Below are 20,930 nucleotides of genomic sequence, written 5' to 3'. Positions count from 1 at the left end.
GGTTGGCTGGATCCTGGCTCAGCCCTGACCCTGCGAATGGACGGCTCCTCCCACCCCGCGCCGGCTCGTGGGAGGACAGGCCCGCTGGGTGCCGGGGTGTCCTGGGGAGAGCTCGGGGCTCCAGCCAGAGGACGAGGCCGCAGCAGCCGCCGCGGGCGCCCGGGCCGGCACTGCCCGGGCTTGTTGAGCGCCTGCTGTATGCTTGGACCTGGGCCGTGAGCGCAGTGATGGGGACCACGCCAGGTGGGCCTGGGGAGCGGGGGCCGCGGGCCGCGGGGCCAGGGGGGCCAGGGGCGCGGGCTTCCCAGCAAACTTTGCGCTTGGCGGCCGAGAGCTTGTGGAAGGGGCTCTGGTTCGGGGTCTTGGGCAACTTTTAAAATGTGTTGGAGGGGATCGGGCCCGCGAGCGCCTGGGGGGGGGTCCCCGACCCCCTGAAATTCCTCGCCCGCCCTGGCCCCTCCGCGGCCGCCGGTGCCCAAGGGCAGCAGAGCGTCTGGTACAGCTTCCCCCCTCCTCCCCTCCCCCCAGCTTTCAGGTGAGGAAACTGAGGCCGGGGGAACGGGTGGGGAGGCCTGCTCGAGCACCGAGGCCCGGGAAGTTGGTGGCCGAGCCCGTCCGAGGCCCCGGGGCCGGGCTGCGCCCTCGCCCGGCGGGGCGGTGGGGGGAGGCGGCCGTGGGGCCCGGACCGATCGGAGCGCGCTCCCGGCGGACGCGGCTGCGGGGCACGGCGCGAGGGGCCGGGATGGGCAGTCATCCGTCTTCCCAGGTCTGTCGTGGGGTCCCTGGGCTCTGACCCCCGAGTGCCCTAGCGCGAGAAGACAGGAAAAGCCCCCCCCTCTCCCCCGAGCCACCTCTGGGGCACAGGAGAGCCCGCCGCGCGTCCCCTGCTCCGCGCAGGAAGTGCGATCCCGCCCGGGCCGCCGGCGCTCCCCGAGGCTCGCCGGCGCCCACAGGGTTAACGGCGGCGGGGGTCCCCGCCCAGCGCGCGCGGAGGGGCTGCGCGGGCCGGGGAGGAAGGGTCTCCACGCCGCGCGGACGGTGTGCGCAAGCCCGGCAGGGAGCCCCGCCGGAGAGCCGAGCCGCTCAGACGCACACGGGTTAATCCCTCGGGCCCGGGAGGGGCGAGACAGGCCCAGAACCCCAGAATCCAGGGCAGCAGGGTCCCAGACCGAGCCGCGCGGGGCTCCCGATGCCGTCGTTTTGGGATTGTGTGAGTGTCGCGTTCTGCGCCGCGTCCCCCGGCCCGGCCCGGGTTTCCCGGCTCAAACATTCTCCGACTTGAAGGTTCTGCGACTGGGGGCTCGGCGACCTCCCGGAGGGAGCGCGGGGCCGGGGGGCTCGGGGCGGCCCGGGGGGCCTCGGGGGCCGCGAGCACCGAGACTTGGCGGGGCCGCCCGGTCCTCCGCCGCCCCCCGCCCGGCTCGAGGGGCGAGGCCACTCAGCTCCCCCGCCTCGGGCCGCGGCGTCCCGGGTCCCAGGCTTGGCCCCCCGCTCGCTCCGGGGGGCGTAACTCGGTGGCGGGGCGTGCGGCGGCCCGGGCGGGCTCACCTGTTAACTCAGCCGCGGCCCCAACAGCCCACTGAGTCACGGCGCCGGGCCGCCGGCCGGGGGTCGCGAGCGGCCGGGCTCCCCGCGGACCGAGCCTCGCGGGGTGCCTCGCCGCCGCGCCCTCCGTGCCCGCCGCGCCCGGCCCCGCCCGGGGGCCCCCGCGGAGCGCAGCCGCTGCCCGCTGACCCCTCGTTTGTTTCTCGCAGGCCTCTGCCGCAGACATGGAGAAACTCAGGTGAGTGGAGCGAACGCGGGGGCCCCGGGGCCGGGCGGGCCGGCGGGCGGGCGGGCGCCCCGGGGGCGGCCGGGGCCTGGGCCGCTGCAGGGTGGCCCGAGGGTGCGTGTGTTGGGGGCGTGGGGCGCGAGTGGAGACCATGGGGGCCCCCTGGAGGGCCGCGGCCCCCGGGGTGGGGGCGCCCCCGGGGGCCGGGCCGGGCGTCCCGCGGCGGATGCCCACCGGTGCGCGGGCCCCCGGGGGTCTGGCGTCCGCGAGCCGCGCGCGGGGCCCCGGGGCCCTCGGTGGATAGTTGCCTGCTTCCCAGCTTTTTAAGTTTCGGCCCGGGGGGGGCGGGGGGCGGCCTCGCGGTGGCCGCGTCTTGGAGCCATTTTGGGGGAGCCCGAGACCTGGGCCCCGAGGCCCCGCGGCCGCCCCCGCCCCCCAGGCGCACTCCAGCCTCAGGGGGCCGGGCCGGGGTCTGCGCACGGCAGGGAGGGGGAGTCGCCGGTGTGAATATTCTCGACTTCCCCAGCCGGCCCGACCCATACTTCAGGGACCCCCCCCCCGTTGTGTTTTCCTTCCGGAGCCTGGGCCGGGCCGAGGCTGTGTGGGCAGCAGGCTGGGCCCTGGAGAATGGCTTTTTAGCGCTGTTTTCCTGCCCTAGAAGGTCTCCTGGCCTCTTCCCCACCCCCTCCCAAGGCCGGGTTTGACATGGTCACAAAGACGACATAGCTGTGGGTGTCAGGGCCACCTGTTCCCCAAGGGGCAGGGCCTAGCAAAAAACCTAGGCTCGGCCCCTCCCTTACAGCCTGGGCCTTCCCATCCGACCCCCAGATGCCCGGGTGGGAGCAGAGCTGGGTGGGCTATGGAGAGGCCTGGATGGCCTCCCCTGGCCATGGAGCTGGAGGCCACAGCACCTGGACCACCATGTCCTGGGCTGGGAGGAGGAGTCTCCCAAACCTGGCATCAGGCCCAGGGCCATCTTGTCCTCTACAAGGTCCAGGCAGTGGGGGGGGGGGGGGGAAGAACCACAAAATGGCAGCCATGACTCTGCTCATAAGAACCAAAACCAGACGTCTGACCCCAAGCTAGGGCCCTCCCTAGGGCTGTCATGTGCCAGCAGCTCAAGATGGGGGTGGGGTAGGGTTGTCTCAGGAGGGGGCACTGCTCAACTCAGGTGGGCCTGGAGGGAGAAGGTGGCATTTGTGGGGTCCCTTGAAGCAATCCTAGGGGGTCCCTGCAGTCTTCCTCTTTCCTCCTCCCTCTCCTCATTCACAGCCAGCACACTGTGCCACCCATGGGACAGAGACCTAGCTAGGCTGGGGGCCCAGGGGGCAGACCTGTGGCCTAGGCAGACCAGGGGAGGGAGGCCAGTGGCTGTGATCTGGGCCTGGGGTCCTAGCTTGATTAGACCACGGAGCCTGGAACTGGGTTGGGTCTTGCAAGGCTAGAATTCAGCATGGCCTCCTGGAATTGGGGAGAGGCCCTACCCTCCTCTACCTCTGGCCCAGTGAGCTTTCTGGCGGCTGGCTGCCGGGCCCTTCCAGATCATTCCTTCCTGGCCTCTATGGAGTTGTTCTGTGGATTTCTGTCCTGCATTAAGGACCTAGAGGGCTCAGAAAAGTCAGTCACATGGCCTCCTATGGGCGTGGCACAGGGTTTGGGGGATCCTACACCCCTCATCTCTGGCAGAATCCTACCCCCCTGGGCCTCAGTTTCCTCCACTGTAAAATGGTTTTCGCCCTCCCTCCACAGAGGCAGGCTTATTAGGAAGATGGCTTTGAAGCACCTGCCTGGGGCTTGGTATGGTGCAAGGACCCTGAGAGTATCCCCCCCCAGTATCCCCTGAGAGGGCCCCCCCCAGTGCCAGCCCCAGGTGAAAAAAGAGGCACCTGTGGGCCAGGTGAGGAAGTCTGGCGTGAGCCAGGGGCCCAGCCTCCAGCTTGATCCTGCCTCCTAGCCCGAGGATGTGGTTTCTGCACACAAGCTGGGCACTTTAGCACCTGCAGGAGCTCAGAGTGGGCAGGCCCCTCCCTCTCCTGGACCCCTGCAGCTGGAGCCTGGCCTGGTCCCCAAGGGTCCACTAAGCAGTTGTGTGCATGGGGAGAAGGACCCTGCTGCCTCATAGTAGGTGTGTGGCCCTCTGTGGTTCCCTTTTGGGGGTAAGTATGCAGCTGGGGTCTCCCTACCAGCTCCCCTTGTCCAGCTCTCCCACTGCACTGCCACAGCAGCGTGCAGGACAAGCTGTCACCAATGAATTGTCAAGGAGAGCCGATAGGATCCCTGCCCAGGGTGTTCAGGGACCAGCTCATCCAATGACCAGCAGGGGTGGGGCGTGGATGGCTCTCACTGCCACCCAAGCACCCCCTTTCCCCCCTGGAGCAGAGGCCAGGACGGACTCCTCTTCTGCCAGCCCCATCCCTGGCAAGGACCAGTGTGACTCTCAGGTGGAGCCACCCCCAGGTGATGATCCAGCCCTTGCCCCCTTGACCACCCTGCCTCCAGCCCCTCCAGACAGGTCCTCTGCCCTCCCCCCATGCCCTGCCTGGCCTCAGGGCAGCCTCTTCTCTGAGCTCCAGCTCTTCCTCTGGGAAGCCTGCCGTGCTCTGAGAATTGTCCTGAGCTGCTCCCCACGGGGTCCCTCAGCAGTAACTTCCTGAGGTCGAGATTGGGGGCATCTGTGGCTTAGCACCTAGGGTAGGGCAGGTTCCCCACTGCCAGCTCCCAGAAGGCCCTCCAGCCCCCAAGCCCCTCCCTCCACCCACCAGGGGGCCCAATCCTGACTTCTGACTTTGTCATTCCTGCTTCCCCCCGACCCTGTGGACAGAAACCTGTGAGAGCGTCCCAGCCTTGCTGCGCATGCTCTGCCTGGTCTGCAGACCTGGCCCGTGGGTACTCTTCTGGACTGGTAGTGCATTGATGGGTGGCTGGGCTGCCCCAGCCTGGACCATAGAGCGAAGCCGCTGTAGACATTTCCACCCAGGGGCGGGGCACAGCCCGAGAAGCCCAGCCTGTCCTGCCTCAGCCTGCCTGCGCTGGTTCTGCCACCAGCTCTGCCCAGCGTGGCATGGGGCTGCATGAAGCCCCTCTAACCACAGTTCTCCCCCACATGGGCGTGTGCCTCGGTGAGGTCTGTGTGCACTCTCCCCAGAGTGTCTGTCTTCTGACTGGCTGTCAGAGCACTTCTGGTTCTTGCTCCAAATGGTGCTGGGATGGACAAAACTTCGCCAGGAACTGACTTGAAGCTGGTCGGACGGCCCTGCCTTTGGCGTTGGGTTGAAAGCCTTTGCGTCTTCTCTGAGGAATCTTCTGGTGTCAGGCAGCGCTCAGCCTTCGTCCACTTGAACTTGGTAGTGGTGCTTTGAGGTTGAGCTTTTTGCTTTCAGTGTCTCCTGTCCCCTGTCCTTGGACCCCTCTTTGTCATGGTCTTGCCCAGGGCAGGCGCTGTCCCCCATGTGTGGAAGTGAAGGGGATCACCAAGCCGGCCCTGAACCCTGTCTGGGGTGCATGTGTGCCCTTCCCAAAGCCCAGCCCCTTCTGCCCCTCCCTAGCCCCTAGGGGTTGTATGGCACAGGGACCCCAAGACCAAGCCTGGCTGCCGCCCCTCCCTGTCCTTCAACCCTGTGTTACTACTGCTGCTTTATTTACTCCTTGATCACGTATTCAGCGCGTGTTTATTTATTTATCGCCACTGTTTACCAGAGGGCCTTGTAGGCACAGGGGTACAGCAAAACCATCTGGCTAGAGAGGACAGAAACATTTCTAGAATAAGTAAGCTTCACAGTGACAAGTAGTGTCAGGGGACAGAAACAAGGAGGGTAATGTGTGTGTGTGTCTGGGGGGGGAGAGAGGGGGGAGGATTCTGCTCAGCTGGCTTAGGGAGGCGTTTAAGGAGAGGAGAAGAAAGGGAAGGAAGACTGGAGCTCCAGGCAGGGAGGGAGCAGCCAGTGCAGAGGACCCAGGCACCGAGCTCAGCTTTAACTGAGCCAGAGATTAGAAGGACCACAGTGCAAAGCCAACCCCAACATAAAATTCAGGAGACCCCATCTCAGTTTATGAAAAGCTGGCTGTATGTCAAGTAGCTGCCATCTCAGCTATATAGGAAGTATAAACAGGAGGATCAAGGGAATCAACCGGAAGCCCTATTGAAAGCCCAAAGTGAAACAACAACAAAACAAACCTCTGCTGTTGAGTTCCTGAAAGAAAAGGTAGAGTCCCACAGCCTGAGGTGTGGAGCTGGACAAGTCCCTTCCTCAGGTCTGTCCTTCAGGGCTGTCTGCCCCATTTCCTACCTGATCCTTCCAGAAGTCTGGTGGTCTAGGAGCCACAAACAAGTTGCAGCCCCGTGGGCTCAGGACCTCAGCAGCCATGCTGCACTGAGCCCACAGGCTCGGGGCCCATCGCCTGGTCCAGGCTCCAGGGGCGAGGCCTTCCTGAGCCTTGGGCCTGAGCCTTTGCAGGCAGGGAGTTCCCCTCAAGGTGCAGGTTTGGGGGCCTGTGAGGGGGCTAGGCCAGGTCCACCCCCACATCCTGCAGGCTCCAGCATGAGACAGCAGCATGCTCTCCCTGGCCCTGAGCCTGGGTGTCTGGCAGGAGGGTAAGGGACAGGTGAGGGGCGTGGTGGCCATCTGGGAGGGGGTCATGCTGGCTTCCCAGCATATCAGCTGCCCAGCCTGAGTCCACAGGACCCAGGGGGGACTAGGAGGTGGGGTGGGGACCAGGCTTCCTCCATGGGACAGGAAAGGAAGGCAGGCAGTGGTGAGCTGTATGAGATGGCAGGAGCAGCTTCAGGGAGCCAGGAGGGAGTAACCAAGACCCCAGGACTGGGCTTTGGGGGGGGTCACTGAATCTGGAGCAGGCTACCCCTGGGCCCCCAGGACAAGCCTCTGTCAAGGACATCTGCCTGTACTTGCATATAGGGAGACAGGCTTGGCCGGCTCCCTACCTCAGCTGCCCGCCCTCTCCTGGGCAGCAGGCCTGCGCTTCCCTGCCGAGCAGCATGGGGCCTCCTCATGGCCTCTCGTGGAATGCATGTGGGAAGGAACAGCGCTCCCAGGGCCCCGTGCCCAGCTCCTAGAAGGCAATTACAATGGACACAGCGTCCCCCGGCTTTCATCAATAGCTGGATAAACTGAGGTCCAGAGAGGCAGCCTCATCCCTCGGCCGGGTGCCTTCCTCCACCTGCTGGCCGATGCTGAAATTGACCACCGTCAATTTCCTTAATACCAGACCTCATCCTGGAGGCAGTCTTGGCTATATGCAGACACATGTATGTGCATAGGCGTGTGTGTCCACATGTATGTGCGCACACGCGTGTGTGTGTGAGAGAGCAATGTTTCAGTGCACATAGGTATGGGGTTGGTGGGGCTAAGGCAGAGTAGCACCAGCTGGGGCTCGGGGGGTCCCCAAGGGGCTCTGCGTGGGGGGGCCACACCTGCCCCCCAGTCCAGACCACCGACTGTGGTCCCGCAGTGTGGATAGCCTCCTGGGCCCCAGGGTTTGAGAACACAAGCCTCCTGCAGATCCAGGAGTATGTTTTCCACTGGTGTCGGTGGTGCTAAGCAGCCTATAGGGGGGCCAGGCAGGTGGGGTGACAGGTTAGCAATGCAGCATGCAACGTGGGCCTCTCAGAGGCTAGTGACCAGCCTTTAAATCCAGCTGTTGAATCTCAGTCCTCCTCGTCTGACCCGGGAGTGCATCGGCACTGGGGTTAATTTGGGAACCCTGAGGGGGCCCGTGAGGCCCACCCTGGCCTTCCATCCTCCCCTGTGGGTACAGGTGGACCCACCCCGAGGCAGCACCCCCCACCCCAGAAGCAAGAACGCTTCTGGGTGCTGGAGGAAGTTCCTGGGCTTTACCGTGCCCTCTCCCTGCCCCTCACAACCCAGGATGACCCGGGGGTCCACCCCACCCCCTCGTGATTGGAGAGAAATTTCTGGCTTGTCCTTTCTGCCACTCATCAGGCAGGGGTGGGCACAGGAATGGGGATAATGGCCACCATCAGGAAGTGCCACCTGCCCTCCTTCCTAGGCCCCTACTGTCACATGTGTCTTCTCCAGGGCCAGCGTCTCAGGCCCCAATGGCCTTTCTGAGGGGGAGCTCAGGGCGGCTGTGCTCACTTGAGGACTTCTGCCTGTGGCTATCAGCCCCTCCCTTGTTACCTGGCCAGGAACTGGGTGCTAGGCCCTAGGGAGGAGAAGCAGACTCGAAGCCCCTGCACTGCACAGCTTCTGACCCCACGGAAGATCGGAGGCCTCCCTGGAGAGGGTGATGGAGCCAGCGGTGGGGGGCGGGGCAACGTGTGCTGAAGCCAGGAGTGACACTCTGGTTCTGCCCAGGCTCCCAGCACACGGCTCTCTGTCTCAGCAGACCCAGGGAGGGTGGGCTGGGACCTTCCTTCTCACCTCACAGGAAGGGATGGCAGGGCAGGCCATCACTCACCTAGAGCTGGGCGGCCAAGGTGGGGGTGGGACCAGAGCAGAGGTCAAGTTCACAGATTCCTCTAGCTCACCTCCACTCTGATCACCCCTGCTGGCTATGACCCAAGGTGGTATTGTGACGGTAAACCCCCCACCCCCCGCGCGCGCACACACACACACACACACACACACACACACACACACACACACACACACACACACAGTGACATTCCTTCTCCATGCTGGCTTAGTTGCTGATACCTGGTGGCAGTGGCATTGAGACGGCGAAGGCAGGGATCGGAATGAAAAGTCTTCACGCAGTAACGAGTCGGGGAATGAAGCATGACTAGAGGCAGGGTGTAATCTTGACTGAGTTTAGGATGAGCCATCTGCGGGGAGGCTCAAGTGGGGGCTAGGGAGGGCACCCTTGTACTTCCCCGTAAAGGCGACCGTGACCCAGCCCTAACCATGCCCACCAGGCCACCACCAGAGTGGAGCAAGCTGGGGTTGAGGGCCCCTCAGGTGCTGGGTGGGGAGCAGTTAGCTGGGTTGGGGAGGGAGCAAGAGCAAGTTTCTGGCAGAGGGGACACAGGGACAAAGTCACCAAGATGAGAAAGTGCCTGCAGCATGGGAAGAATGACAAGCAATTTGGTGTCGCTGGAGCGTGACTGTCGGCCCAGGCGGAGACGGGCTGTGCTCACAGATGCCCAGTCCCACCTCCCAGGACGCTGGGGCCGTGGTGGGACAGAGACGCAGGAGCCCAGCCCCACCCCAGCGCCACAGAGCAGACCTGAGGGTGATTCTGCAGGACAGGTGCCCCCAAATGACATGGGGACTAGAGGGGCGAGTTGGTCACTCAGGCAGCTGGAGAAGGTGGGGCGCGTTGGAGCCACATTGAGAGGCTGGGAATGGGGATGCGGAGCAGGAGGGCTGGGGGGGAGGATGGCGTGGATGACGTCTGCAGGTGGACATGGGGGCCACACTCAGGGGATCCAGGAAGGAGTTTCACGATTCGCTCAGGTATGGGAAGAGGGAGGAGTCCTGCTGGATCCGGCCTCCGGAACAGATGTGGGGCTCCGGGTGTGCAAGTGGGGCTGGGACCCCCCTTTTCACCTCTGCACCCCGAAGCAGGGCAGAGGGCAGGGCAGGCTCCACAGGTGGCTTGGCCTCCCGCTTCTGAGCTGGGTGGCAGTGGTGCCCTTTCTCTGTTGGCATGAGGGCAGAAGGCCACCAGCAGCTGCCAGCCCAGGTCTGTGCCAGAGACACTCTTCCCCCCTCCAACACTAGTGCTGGTGCCCACGGCTGCTGAGGTCAGTCCCCATGCCAGGCATGCCCTGGGGGAAAGAAGATGAGCCCACACAGCCCAGGACCCGTGCCCCAGGCAGAAGTGTGCTCCCTGCTAGGAGGGAAGCAGCTTGTGCCAGGATCCCACCTTGCCCTGGCCCATCTTGACCCACCAGGCCAGGCCAGGCCTCTCCTGGCAAGGACATCGATGTACATGTCAGAGTCCTGGCATTACCAAGGCCATGTCTCAGGGAACTTGGTCTCACTGGGTCACGCCTAGACTCTGCCCTTCCTTCTACCAGCAGAAGGACAAAGAAGGTCCCATGTCACTCTAGCTGGGGTGATGGTGGTCCCGGGCATGTGGCTCTGCCAGGGCAGCTCCTGGCAGGCCACCAGACAGCACTGACTCCTGGCTCCAGGGATTCCAAGTAGCTGGGCGCTCACTCTCCTCATCTGAGTCTTGCATTGCCATGTTGGCACTTAACCCTGGGGCCTGCTTTTCACACCTCTAGGACAGGTGTCCTCTGTGTCACAAGCTGTGACAGTTATTTCGGAATCTTCCTAGGAGGCTGGTGACAACTGCTCTGCACATGGTCACGGTCAGATCCCCAGCCACCTCAGAGCCCTTCGGGGCCCATCTCACAGACAGGGCCCAGGCTTCCAGCGTGGCGCTTGCAGCCCAGGGCTGAGAGCTCTCCCCATCTCTGCTGCCCCTCACCAAGGCACATGAAGAATTTTGGGGCGGGGGGTAGGAGGAGGAAAGGTGCCAAAATTTGATCCTTAGTAATTTTTTTCTGATTTCTCATCTGTAGAAAACATGACACATCCAGAGACGTATAAAAATGGTTTCAATTACCCAGCCTCCCGCCCCCCCAGGCATCACAAGTGTATGTTTCCTTCCTTCCCCGTGGACTGTGGCTCTTCCTCTTTTTCCATGGGATTGCTCGCAGCATATGCATCAGGTGAAAGCCTGGTTTCTGGGCCCATCCCGCAGGCTTTGTTGGTGGAATCGGCTCCTCTCCGTAGGGACCCAGTTGCCCAATTTGGCCCAGGCCAGCAAGGCTACCTGTGAGCACACGTGTCCCTACATGTCACCACACACATGTCCCCGCGACCCATCTGCTGGGGCCTGACAGACCTAAGGAAGCAGAGAGCCGGGTGGCACACTGCGAGCAATGGAGGGAACAGGGCAGCGCCACAGCAAGGCTAGGCCAGACTCATGTCCGTTCTCATACGTGGCCACAGGAAGAGGTGGCTGGGTGGGGTACCAGGGAAGGAGGTGAAGGGGGACCTCGACTCCTCACCGCTGCCAGGTCCCACAGGCTGGATGGCACCACAGCTCTGTCCACACACAGCCATCACAGCCAACCCATGGGTCTTCAATCACTCAGGCCAGACAAGAACTTAGTCCCAGCCCACCACAGAACCAGGGTGGGGGTGGAGAGACTATCCTCCCGTCAGACTCCCTTCTGAGGCGAAGGCCACAGAGGAGGATAGGACACCCAACTCGAACCAGCCAGTGACTGGGGACCCTGCTCCAGTGAGACTCAATGCCTCCTCCCATCTCTCTTGCTGCCAGCCAAGGCTCTGGGTACCCCCACGGTGGGCCCCCTGTAGGCCCCATCCTGTCCCCCATTATGAAGGACTCTCCTCTTCACCCACAGGCTGCAAAGCCCCTGGGTGCCCTCCTGCTTTGGGCACCCTGGCCAGGTCCTCACCCTTGCTGTGAGACAGGTACACCCCTCTGTCGCCCCCTTCTGCCCCAACTCCCATTTCCCCACAGTGGCACCTCCCACATCCTCCCTTAGCGCTGGGGGTTGTGGTCTCCCATGAAGAGCAAGAACTGGTGAGGCAGATGTGAAACTGAGGCCAGGTGGAGATGAGGGACCAGGGAGGTCCTTGTGTGGAGGAGTCTGGGCTTTGTCGGAGTATGGCCAGAGGAGTGCGGAGACAAGCCAGGTCTTGAGGAGCAGCCCGAGCAAGGTCTGCAGATGAGACAGCCAGCAGTGAGGGGAGAGTCAGAGCACCGTGGTGAGCGGGCCTGACACAGCGGGCATGGCGAGGAGAGTGCAGCGACCCACGGCCTTCCTCGGTGGAACTGGCACCCCTTGAGTTGACCCTAATTCTGCTCTGAGCCCCCATAAAACCCAATCCCTCTGTTCCATTGGCGAGTTTGCTCCCGCCCCTGCGGCCTTCAAGGCAGGACTGAGGGTGGGAGTCCAGGAGCAAATGGCGAGAAAGGAAGGAGAGGATGGCACCTGCTAGGTCCCACTGGTGAAGGCCGAGTCAGTCTGTGAGTAGGGACAGGTGGACACGGGTATGAGGGGAGAATGCTGCCTCTGCGTTGATGAGGAATGCCTTGTGCCAGAAAGGGGCCCGGCTGGGTGCGCGGGCACCCAGCTGGAGAAAGGAGGAGGGGGCAGGGCCCTCCCTGCTTCCTGAGGTCAACAAACAACTAACCTCCGGGGTACCTGTGGCCTCCAACTGGCACTGTGTACGGAGAGGGTGTTGGGTGCTGTGCGCCCCCCGGGGGCCTGACAGCCAGTGGGAAGGCTGTGGGCAGCCTGAGAAGCCTGCCTGGAGGAGGAGCTCCTGGCAGCTGGGGCTTCCCTGTTACCCCACATATCTGATTTGGGGGACTGACTCTCGAGTGGCTGTGCCGCACCCGCCCTTTCCTGAGGTTCTTGAAAACATCCGCAAATCTTCTTATGTGTATGCACTTTAAAAACATAGTCCTGGGCAGCCATCCAAGAAGGCGCCGAGGGCTGGCTGGGTGCGGGAGGGTGATGACATACGGGGTGCGCTCACGGGCCAGGAACTGGGGACCCTCCGGAGGGGGGACGCGCGCTTGCTCCGGTCTGGCCCCACTCCTGCTAGGGAGCCGGCACCGTGCACCCGCATGCGGGTCCCACACGCACCCCACTGGCGACAGTCCCCGCCCTGGGCCTGTGCTCAGGGACCGCAGGGCTCGGGGGCAAGCGTGAAGGTCTCACTGCGGTTGGGGAGCCCCAGGAGCCCCTGCTGGGCGCCGCGCTTCCCGAGTGCCGCCGTCGGGAGGAGGGGTGCGTGCGTCCTGCGTGCGTGTGTGCTCGGCCCCGTGCGCCCCCCCCACGGGCCTCAGTTTCCCCCGCTCAGCAGCGTGCCCCCCCCTCCCCGCCGCCGCGTGTCGTTGCAGCGCTCTCCAAGAGCAAAAGGGCGAGCTGCGCAAGCGGCTGTCCTACACCACCCACAAGCTGGAGAAGCTGGAGACCGAGTTCGACTCCACGCGCCACTACCTGGAGATCGAGCTGCGGCGGGCGCAGGAGGAGCTGGAGAAGGTCACGGAGAAGCTGCGCCGGTGAGGGGCGGGGCCTGTGCGGATGGGCGGGGCCTCGCGGGGCGGGGCCTGCGGGAGTGGGCGGGGCCGCGGGGGCGGGCTGGGTCCACGAGGGCGGGTCCTGTGGGCGGGGCCGCGCGGGTGGCTCAGGATGGCTGGCTGCTAAGAACCAAGTCAGACTTGGTGCCTAGAACCCGGGAATGGGCTGCTGCCAGAGACGGGCTCTTCCCATGCTCCTCCCCAGACCCAGCTCTATGCCCCCCCCCAGCACAGCTACACTCTTTTTTCATCTATTTTTTATTGTCATTAATAGAAGGGTTACATGATATTCACCAGATGGAAGGTGCATTACTTCACATACATTGATACCCTTTCTCATGTCTTGGTCCCCATTTCCCTCCCCCCATAGCTACACTCTTATTAGCAGTGTGGCAGGACATATTAGTGGCCATCTCTAGAGCCCTACTGGTGTACTAGGACTCCACACACACACACACACACACACACACACACACACTCAGTGACTGACCTGGATGGGGATGGGGAAAAGAACACCTTAGCTCCAGAGACAAGCCCCTGCTTGGGAGCTACATCCCTGGAGTCCTGAGCGGGCTGGCTCAGCCTCTTCAAAACCAAATTTTTCTATAAAGTTTTTTTCTGCCTATTACAGTGGAGATCTCCTCCCCCCCCCACACCTCAAGAATGTATTACACACTGTCTTACACAGAAATGCCGTTGGTTTCGTTTGCTTTCAATATTTAGGGTGCCAGCTGGCGCTGCTGCCTGAGGGAAGGCTTGCCGGGAGGGATGCCCATTCCTCCAAGTGGCCCCATTCTGCTGGGTTTGGGGCTGTCACCACAGAGCTGTGTGGAATCCAGCTTGAGCCCTGTGGCTGGGCCTTGGTGGAGGTTTCCACACTTTCTTCCAGATGGATCCATATTTTAGCACTTGCCCGTCATCTCCTCCTTGATACTGGGCAATTGAGCTATGAACCACCCAGCATGGGTTGTAGGCCTGCGTGGGAAATGGAGGGGATTGGTCACACAATCTCTTGTGAATGACAAGCGTTCCCACTCTCGAGTGGGACGTCCAGGAAGCCCTGCTGTGGGGGAGGGGGAGGGAGCCGCTCAGCCCTGGGCCCAGTGAGGTTGCTTTAAGTAGACCTTGCCTGCTCCAGCAGAGGAGCCCACTGCTTGGGGGGGGAGGTCATGGGTGTTGTGGAAGGTCCAGCCAGCCGCACACCGTGTGACCCCATGGCCTCCCGCTGCAGGATTCAAAGCAACTACATGGCGCTGCAGAGGATCAACCAGGAGCTGGAGGAAAAGCTGTACCGCATGGTGAGGCTGCCCCCCCCCCCCCCCGCCATCCCCTCCCCAGCCCAGAGCTCTCTAGCTCTCTAGCTCACACGGCCCAGCTGCTACCTCCTGCCCACACCTGCAGGGCAGCTCACTGAACGTGAAGTGCTCCTAGAGTAGGGAAGACATGGGGTCCAGGGAGGGCAAGCAGAAGGGACAAACACCACAGCCTGTGAGCTGGGCTGCAGGGCAGAGGGTCTGCCTGAGGGTGGGAACTGGGCACAGACTGCTAGCCAAAGGCCTGGTTCTAAGAGGACGGGTCCTGGCAAGAGCGGAGCTTGCAGCTGTCTGCGTGGACTTGAGCGGTGGGTTCTGCCACCCCCACGGGGATGACAGGTGCAGGGTGTGGGACTGTGTTCCTGGTCTGGACAGAAGGGCCTGTTCTTTGCAGCTAGGTGACGGGCTTGTTTTGGTCCTGAAGGTCAGAAGTGGGAAGTTGGTGCTTGCCTGCAGTTGAAGATAGGTCAAAGAAAGGAGGCAGGCCCGGGGACTGGGCCCGGCATTGTCTGGGACCTTTTCACTTTCTAGCCTCAGTTTCCCAAGGTGTATCATTAGTCCTCTGTTGCCAGGGAGAACTAAGTTTGGGAGGAGGGGCAGTGTTTGGCCCAAGGACATCTAGCCTGACAGTAGCAGGGCTGGATTTGAACTCAGAGCAGTCTATATGACCTTGTTCCCTGAACAGTGCTCAGTTGCGCACACAGAGGCCTAATCTAATGACTGGGTTTGAGCACCAGGCTTTAGCCTGGCCTTCTAAGAGCTGACCACTGAGCACTCCTGCTGTCCCACTGCCCAGGGCCAGCACTATGAGGAAGAGAAGCGTGCACTGAGCCATGAGATTGTTGCTCTCAACAGCCACCTGCTGGAGGCCAAAGTGACCATCAACAAGCTGTCCGAGGACAACGTGAGTGCTGCGTGCGTTTGTGCACAGAGAGTGGCCACGGGCCTTGATGGGGGCTTCCGGGAAGCGCAGGCAGGCAGGGCTGCTCTGATCAGTGCAGCTGGTTGGGCAGATGAAGACTTCAAGGAATGCCCAGGGCAGCTGAGGAAGGATGGGGCATCTCACAAGACCCTCTGCAGGAAAGGCAGAGTTGAGGAATACAAGGCCCCCCTAGAGCGGCTGGCCACTCAGGACGCCCACTGCTGGCCAGCCTACTGTCCATTCGCCAATGAACACATGCAGCTTGCTAGATCCTGCTCTGCTCAGAGATTATGGTGTGAACAACAACAACAACACACACACACACACACACACACACACACGTTCTCATGACCTGCCCACGTGGTGTTTACATCTGTGTGGGGAAGACACACAGTAGATCAGACAGCCACAGAGACTAGGGAGTGTTACGAGTTCTGAGCGCCCGAGGAAACCCCAGCCAGAGCAGCTCTAGGAGCTGCGGGCAGCAGGGCCTCACTGGAAGTGTCCAGAAGAGGTTGCCCTGGCCAGGGTCTGCCATGCAGACATCAGGGGTGCAGCATTCCTTCCAGGCTGACATCACCAAGGTTCTCCCTTGGAGAAGAGCAAAGGCAGAGAAGGTCCTGGGTCTTGAGGCTGTGTGGTCTAGGTTCCTGTCAGGAAACTGGGAGAAACTGGGCTTCCCTTTGAGAAAAACAGGGAGCCACTGAGGTTCTTCTAGTTTTATTCCGGGCAGAGGGCGGGTAGGGGACAGTGCAGGAATGGCAAGGCCGGGGTCTGGTTTGGGAAGTAAAGTGCACAGCTTGTCCTAGGTGAGAGATCATGAAGGTTCAGGGCACCTCAGTAAGGCATCAGGGGGCTGAGGGCTGGGAACCCAGCCTCCATGGCTGTGGGCTCCGGTGATGGGAGGCAGGAGTAAGGCCAGGACAGGCACATGCCACAGAGTTTCCAAAGGCACAGGTGACCCCCTCAGTCCTACTGTTTGCATCTGTTTTTAGCTCAGGAAACTGAGCTAGTCCTTGCCTGCACCTGGGGTCACACACCCATCCCAGTCCTAGCCCAGCTCTAACCCAACCCTGCAGCCATCTCTGAGAATGGGGGTGGCAGAGGCTGTGCACCTCAGTGGTATGCCTTTTCTGTCCTCAGTGGTGCCTGGCACTGCCACCCAGTCTCCTTCGGAGGGACTCTCAGAGGCTGAGGGGCAAGGAGCCAAGAGCTGGTAGACATGCTGGGGGCCCCCAAGGGCAGGCCTGGGCAGGGGCCCTGGGCAGAGGCCCTGGGCAGAGCAGGGCTGCCTGGCGGGGCCTCCTCCACACCCCAGCACGGGTTCTCTGTGGTCAGATAACAGAGCACAGAGAGGGATGGGCCTGGAGCTGGCCCTCACCTCACCAACTGCACACCTGGCTCTGCCCAGCCCTCGGGACGCCCGCTGGCCCCTTGGTGCTGGCCAGGGCCGAGCTGTGCCCAACGCCCTCTCTTGTCTTCTAGGAGCTCTATAGGAAGGACTGCAATCTAGCGGCCCAGCTGCTGCAGTGCAGCCAGACCTACGGCAGGGTCCATAAGGTGTCCGAGGTAACGTGACCCCACCCCACAGCCAGGCCCACCCTGCCCCAGGACTTCTCTGGGCTCCTTCCAAGCTGGTCCCACCCTGAGGCCACTTCCCACCCCTGAGGAGGAAGATACTGGGTGAGACTGAGCCCTTCGCTCCTCCTCGCCCACCCCTGGGGCCTGGCCTTTCTGACGGTGAAAGCTCCAAGCAGTCCACGTCCCCAGGGTCCCCTGGGCCACTCGGGCTGCCTCATTCTTTGTCTCTGGGTATGGTAAGGCTCGTGTCACGTGACAGAGACCCTGACATTGGGGCAGAAATACAGGCAGTTCCACCCTAGAGATGAGACTCACTTTAAAAAGGGGGTCTTGCCAAGGTCATGGCGTGAGCGGGCAACAGAGCCTAATCAGAACCGAGCCTGTGTGGTAGGTACCAAAGCAGGCTGGGAAGAGGCCATGTTGAACATCTGTGGCTTCCTCAAGAGCTGGTCCAGGGACCTCATCCCCATCAAGCTGCCCCCTGCCCCCCACACCATGCCGCACACCTAAACCAGACCACGTTCCCTTCTCTGGGCCCCGCTTTACCTGACACGCTCACAAAATAGATCAAACAGTAGCAGGAGACCCTGCGTGGCACCAGGTGTGCGCGCCCGTGGAAACGGCCCGTGGAAACGGCCCGGCTCCCGCCTCAGGCCCCTCAATCCCTGTTGCCTCTGTGTCTGAGCCTGTCTTGTTCAGCAGGGGGCGAGCAGGCAGCGCCGCTGGGTTGGCGCCCATGGAGCCCGAGCATCTGTGCCAAAGCGACGCAGCCCCTGGCTGGGTGGGAAGCAGAGTGCGGCCCCCGGGCCGTCCCAGGGCCCTGCGTCTCTGGGCTGTGGAATCGGGCTGTGGGCAGCTGGAGGTGCTGGAGGGAGGGGGCCTGTTAAGTACAGAGTTCTGCGTCCCTGACCCCCATGGCGTCCCCTGCCGTCTGTATGTCTGTCTTTTGTTTGCCCGTCGGTCTTGCGGATGGCGTCTTGCAGCCCTGGGGCTGGGCCTGGGTCGCCTCCGCCATGCTGTGACCCCTGTCCCCACCCTCCTCTCCTCTCTCTCCTCTCCTTGCCCTGTTCCAGCTGCCCTCGGACTTCCGACAGCGCGTGAGTCTGCACCTGGAGAAGCACGGCTGCAGCCTGCCCTCGGCGCTCTGCCACCCGGCCTACGCCGACAGCATCCCGACCTGTGTCATCGCCAAGGTGCTGGAGAAGCCCGAGCCCTCCAGCCTGTCCTCGCGCCTGTCCGACGTTTCGGCCCGCGACCAGGCCTTCCGCGACGGGCTGGAGAAGCCGGGCCCGCAGCCCCCCTACAAGGGGGACATCTACTGCAGCGACACGGCGCTCTACTGCCCCGACGAGCCGCAGCGGCGACGAGACCGGCGGCCCAGCGTGGACGCGTCCGTGACCGACGTGAGCTTCCTGCGGGCCCAGAATTCCACCGACACGGCCGAGGAGGAGGAGGAAGAGGCCGAGGCCGCCGCCTACCCCCTGAGCTACCGCCACGACGCCTTCCCGGGGGGCTACGCGGCCTCGCTGCCCACGTCCAGCTCCTACTCCAGCTTCAGCGCCACGTCGGAGGAGAAGGAGCATGCGCAGGCCAGCACGCTGACCGCGTCGCAGCAGGCCATCTACCTGAACAGCCGCGACGAGCTCTTCCACCGCAAGCCCCCGGCCGCAGCCACCTACAGCGGCAGCAGCCCGCGCTTCGCCAAGGCCCCGGCCACCATGGCCGCCCCGCGCGAGGCCGAAGTGGCCCCCAGGTTCGGACGGACAATGTCTCCCTACCCGGCAGAGTCCTACCGCTTCCCGGCCTCCCCGGGGCCCCAGCCGGCCCTCATGCCACCCGACCTGTGGAACCTGCGAGCCAAGCCAGGGAGCACCCGACTGGCCGTCGAGGATGTCCGAGGCCAGTGGCGGCCCCTGAGCGTGGAGGATATCGGCGCCTACCCGTTCCCGGGCGGCGCTGCCAGCCGCGCCTCTCCCTGCAGCTTCTCCGAGCGCTACTATGGCGGTGGCGGCGGCAGCGGTGGTGGTGGTGGCGGCAGCGGCAGCAGCAGGGGCAGCCCAGGCAAGAAGGCCGAAGGTCGCGCCAGCCCCCTGTACGCCACCTACAAGCCTGAGAGCTTCTCCGAGGGCGACGACCTGTCCCAGGGCCACCTGGCCGAGCCCTGCTTCCTGCGCAGCCTCAGCCCCAGCCGCTCGGCCGACGCGCTCCCCAGCTACGCGCCCAGCGACGGGGACGCCGACAGGCTCGGGGTGCAGCTGTGCGGCGCGGCCAGCAGCCCGGAGCCCGAGCCCAGCTCCCGGGATTCGCTGGGGCCCAGCTCCATGGAGGCCTCTCCGGAGATGCGCCCCACTGCTGCCGCCGGGGCCGCGCGGCTCAGCCCCCAGCAGGCCTTCCCTCGGACTGGAGGCGCGGGGCTGAGCCGCAAGGACAGCCTGACCAAGGCCCAGCTCTACGGAACCCTGCTCAACTGAACGCCGCCGCAGGCCACGGCCACGCGCCCCCCCTCCCGCCCCAGCCGCGTGGCCCGTGTGAGGGTGCAACTCCCTTCCCCCAGACCCCCCACTCTCTGAGCCTCTCTCCTCCTCAGCCCTTCCACCCAGCCCAGTAGAGCCCCGAAGGAGGACCTGCTGTTTGGTCTGTGTGTCCAGACCTGGCTTAGACGCACACCCCCCCACGCACCCCGCCCGAGGTGAGCGTCCCCATTCCACAACGCGACACGACTTTTAGAAGAGGAAGGGGCTCAGTGCACGCGGCCTCCAGCTTCTGGGTGGCAGCCTTAGCCTTTCCAACAGGAAGCTTCTTCCTTTCTTCAGTGAGGGTGCAAGAGGCTTGCCTGGGCAAAGGGACCAGTGCCCTAGGGAGACCAAACTGCCAGCGGGGAGACAGAAAGCCAGTGGCAAGGGAACCTCAAAATCCTGTCTGCTGAGAGGGGAACTGAAACCAGTTAGGAAAAGTTTTCAAAATCAAACTTCCCACAGTGCAGCCAGCACCGCACCCCGAGCTCCTTCGTGGCCTGTAGTCCCCCGTGGGCTGGATAAGGTCCCAGCACCACACCCCGAGCTCCTTCGTGACCTGTAGTCCCCTGTGGGCTGGATAATGTCCCAGCACTGCACCCTGAGCTCCTTCGTGACCTGTAGTCCCCCGTGGGCTGGATAAGGTCCCAGCACCAAACCCCGAGCTCCTTCGTGACCTGTAGTCCCCCGTGGGCTGGATAAGGTCCCAGCACCAAACCCCGAGCTCCTTCGTGACCTGTAGTCCCCAGTGGGCTGGATAATGTCCTAGAACTGCACCCCGAGCTCCTTCGTGGCCTGTAGTCCCCCGTGAGCTGGATAATGTCCCAGCACTGCACCCCGAGCTCCTTCATGGCCTGTAGTCCCCCGTGGGCTGGATAAGGTCCCAGCACCACACCCCGAGCTCCTTTGTGACCAGTAGTCCCCAGTGGGCTGGATAATGTCCCAGCCCTGCACCCCGAGCTCCTTCGTGACCTGTAGTCCCCCGTGGGCTGAATAATGTCCCAGCACCACACCCGGAGCTCCTTCGTGACCTGTAGTCCCCCGTGGGCTGGATAATGTCCTAGAACTGCACCCCGAGCTCCTTCGTGGCCTGTAGTCCCCCGTGAGCTGGATAGTGTCCCAGCCCTGCACCCCGAGCTCCTTCGTGACCTGTAGTCCCCCGTGGGCTGGATAATGTCCCAGCACCAAACCCCGAGCTCCTTCGTGACCTGTAGTCCCCCGTGGGCTGGATAGTGTCCCAGCCCTGCACCCCGAGCTCCTTTGTGGCCTGTAGTCCCCAGTGGGCTGGATAGTGTCCCAGCCCTGCACCCCGAGCTCCTTCGTGACCTGTAGTCCCCGGTGGGCTGGATAAGGTCCCAGCCCTGCACCCCGAGCTCCTTCGTGACCTGTAGTCCCCTGTGGGCTGGATGATCTCCAAGTACAGCCCGGTGCTTGTCCTCCCTGCCCCCGCTCCCCACACCACCTTGGTCTACCTCACACATATGAGGCCCCCTCCCCTGCCCGACCCCAGACCCCAGCCCTCCCTCGTTTGTGATGCATGCTCTCCAGTTAGTACTGTATTTTGCATTCATTAATAAAAGATATCAGTGGAAAGCAACTGGGTGTGGCTGTGGCTGTTTGTTCTCTCGCTGTCTGAGGTTGAAGAATCAGGCCCTTGGTCCCTCCACCCTGTCTCCCCAGACCTTGCTCTCCACCACGGTGGGCTCACAGCTCCACCCTGCCACCCCTATGCCTGGGGCTGCCAGTCAGCTGACCACCTCAGCTATACAACTGCCCTT

At 63.1% G+C, this 20,930-nt stretch overlaps 1 protein-coding gene across 2 annotated transcripts in view; it reads left to right on the top strand.

The window, feature by feature from the left end:
- Nucleotides 1-20,738, top strand: part of Begain (brain enriched guanylate kinase associated) — a 33,787-nt gene extending 13,049 nt beyond the window's left edge. The window contains exons 1-7 of one of the 2 annotated variants that reach the window (XM_090344838.1): nt 1,103-1,210; nt 1,755-1,783; nt 12,644-12,805; nt 14,055-14,121; nt 14,933-15,040; nt 16,544-16,627; nt 17,713-20,738. In XM_090344838.1, the coding sequence (XP_090200964.1) occupies nt 1,190-1,210; nt 1,755-1,783; nt 12,644-12,805; nt 14,055-14,121; nt 14,933-15,040; nt 16,544-16,627; nt 17,713-19,110 (1,869 nt within the window). In that variant the 5' untranslated portion in view covers nt 1,103-1,189 and the 3' untranslated portion in view covers nt 19,111-20,738. Of the gene's footprint in view, nt 1-1,102; nt 1,211-1,754; nt 1,784-12,643; nt 12,806-14,054; nt 14,122-14,932; nt 15,041-16,543; nt 16,628-17,712 lie in introns of those variants that run through there. The other variant, XM_090344837.1, reaches the window with a different exon arrangement.
- The last annotated feature ends 192 nt before the right edge of the window (nt 20,739-20,930 follow it).

Source organism: Megascapheus bottae, chromosome 14 (assembly GCF_031878675.1).
Source record: "Megascapheus bottae isolate mThoBot1 chromosome 14, mThoBot2.hap1, whole genome shotgun sequence".
Lineage (NCBI taxonomy): Eukaryota > Metazoa > Chordata > Mammalia > Rodentia > Geomyidae > Megascapheus > Megascapheus bottae.
This window is presented reverse-complemented; position numbering and strand designations above follow the sequence as displayed.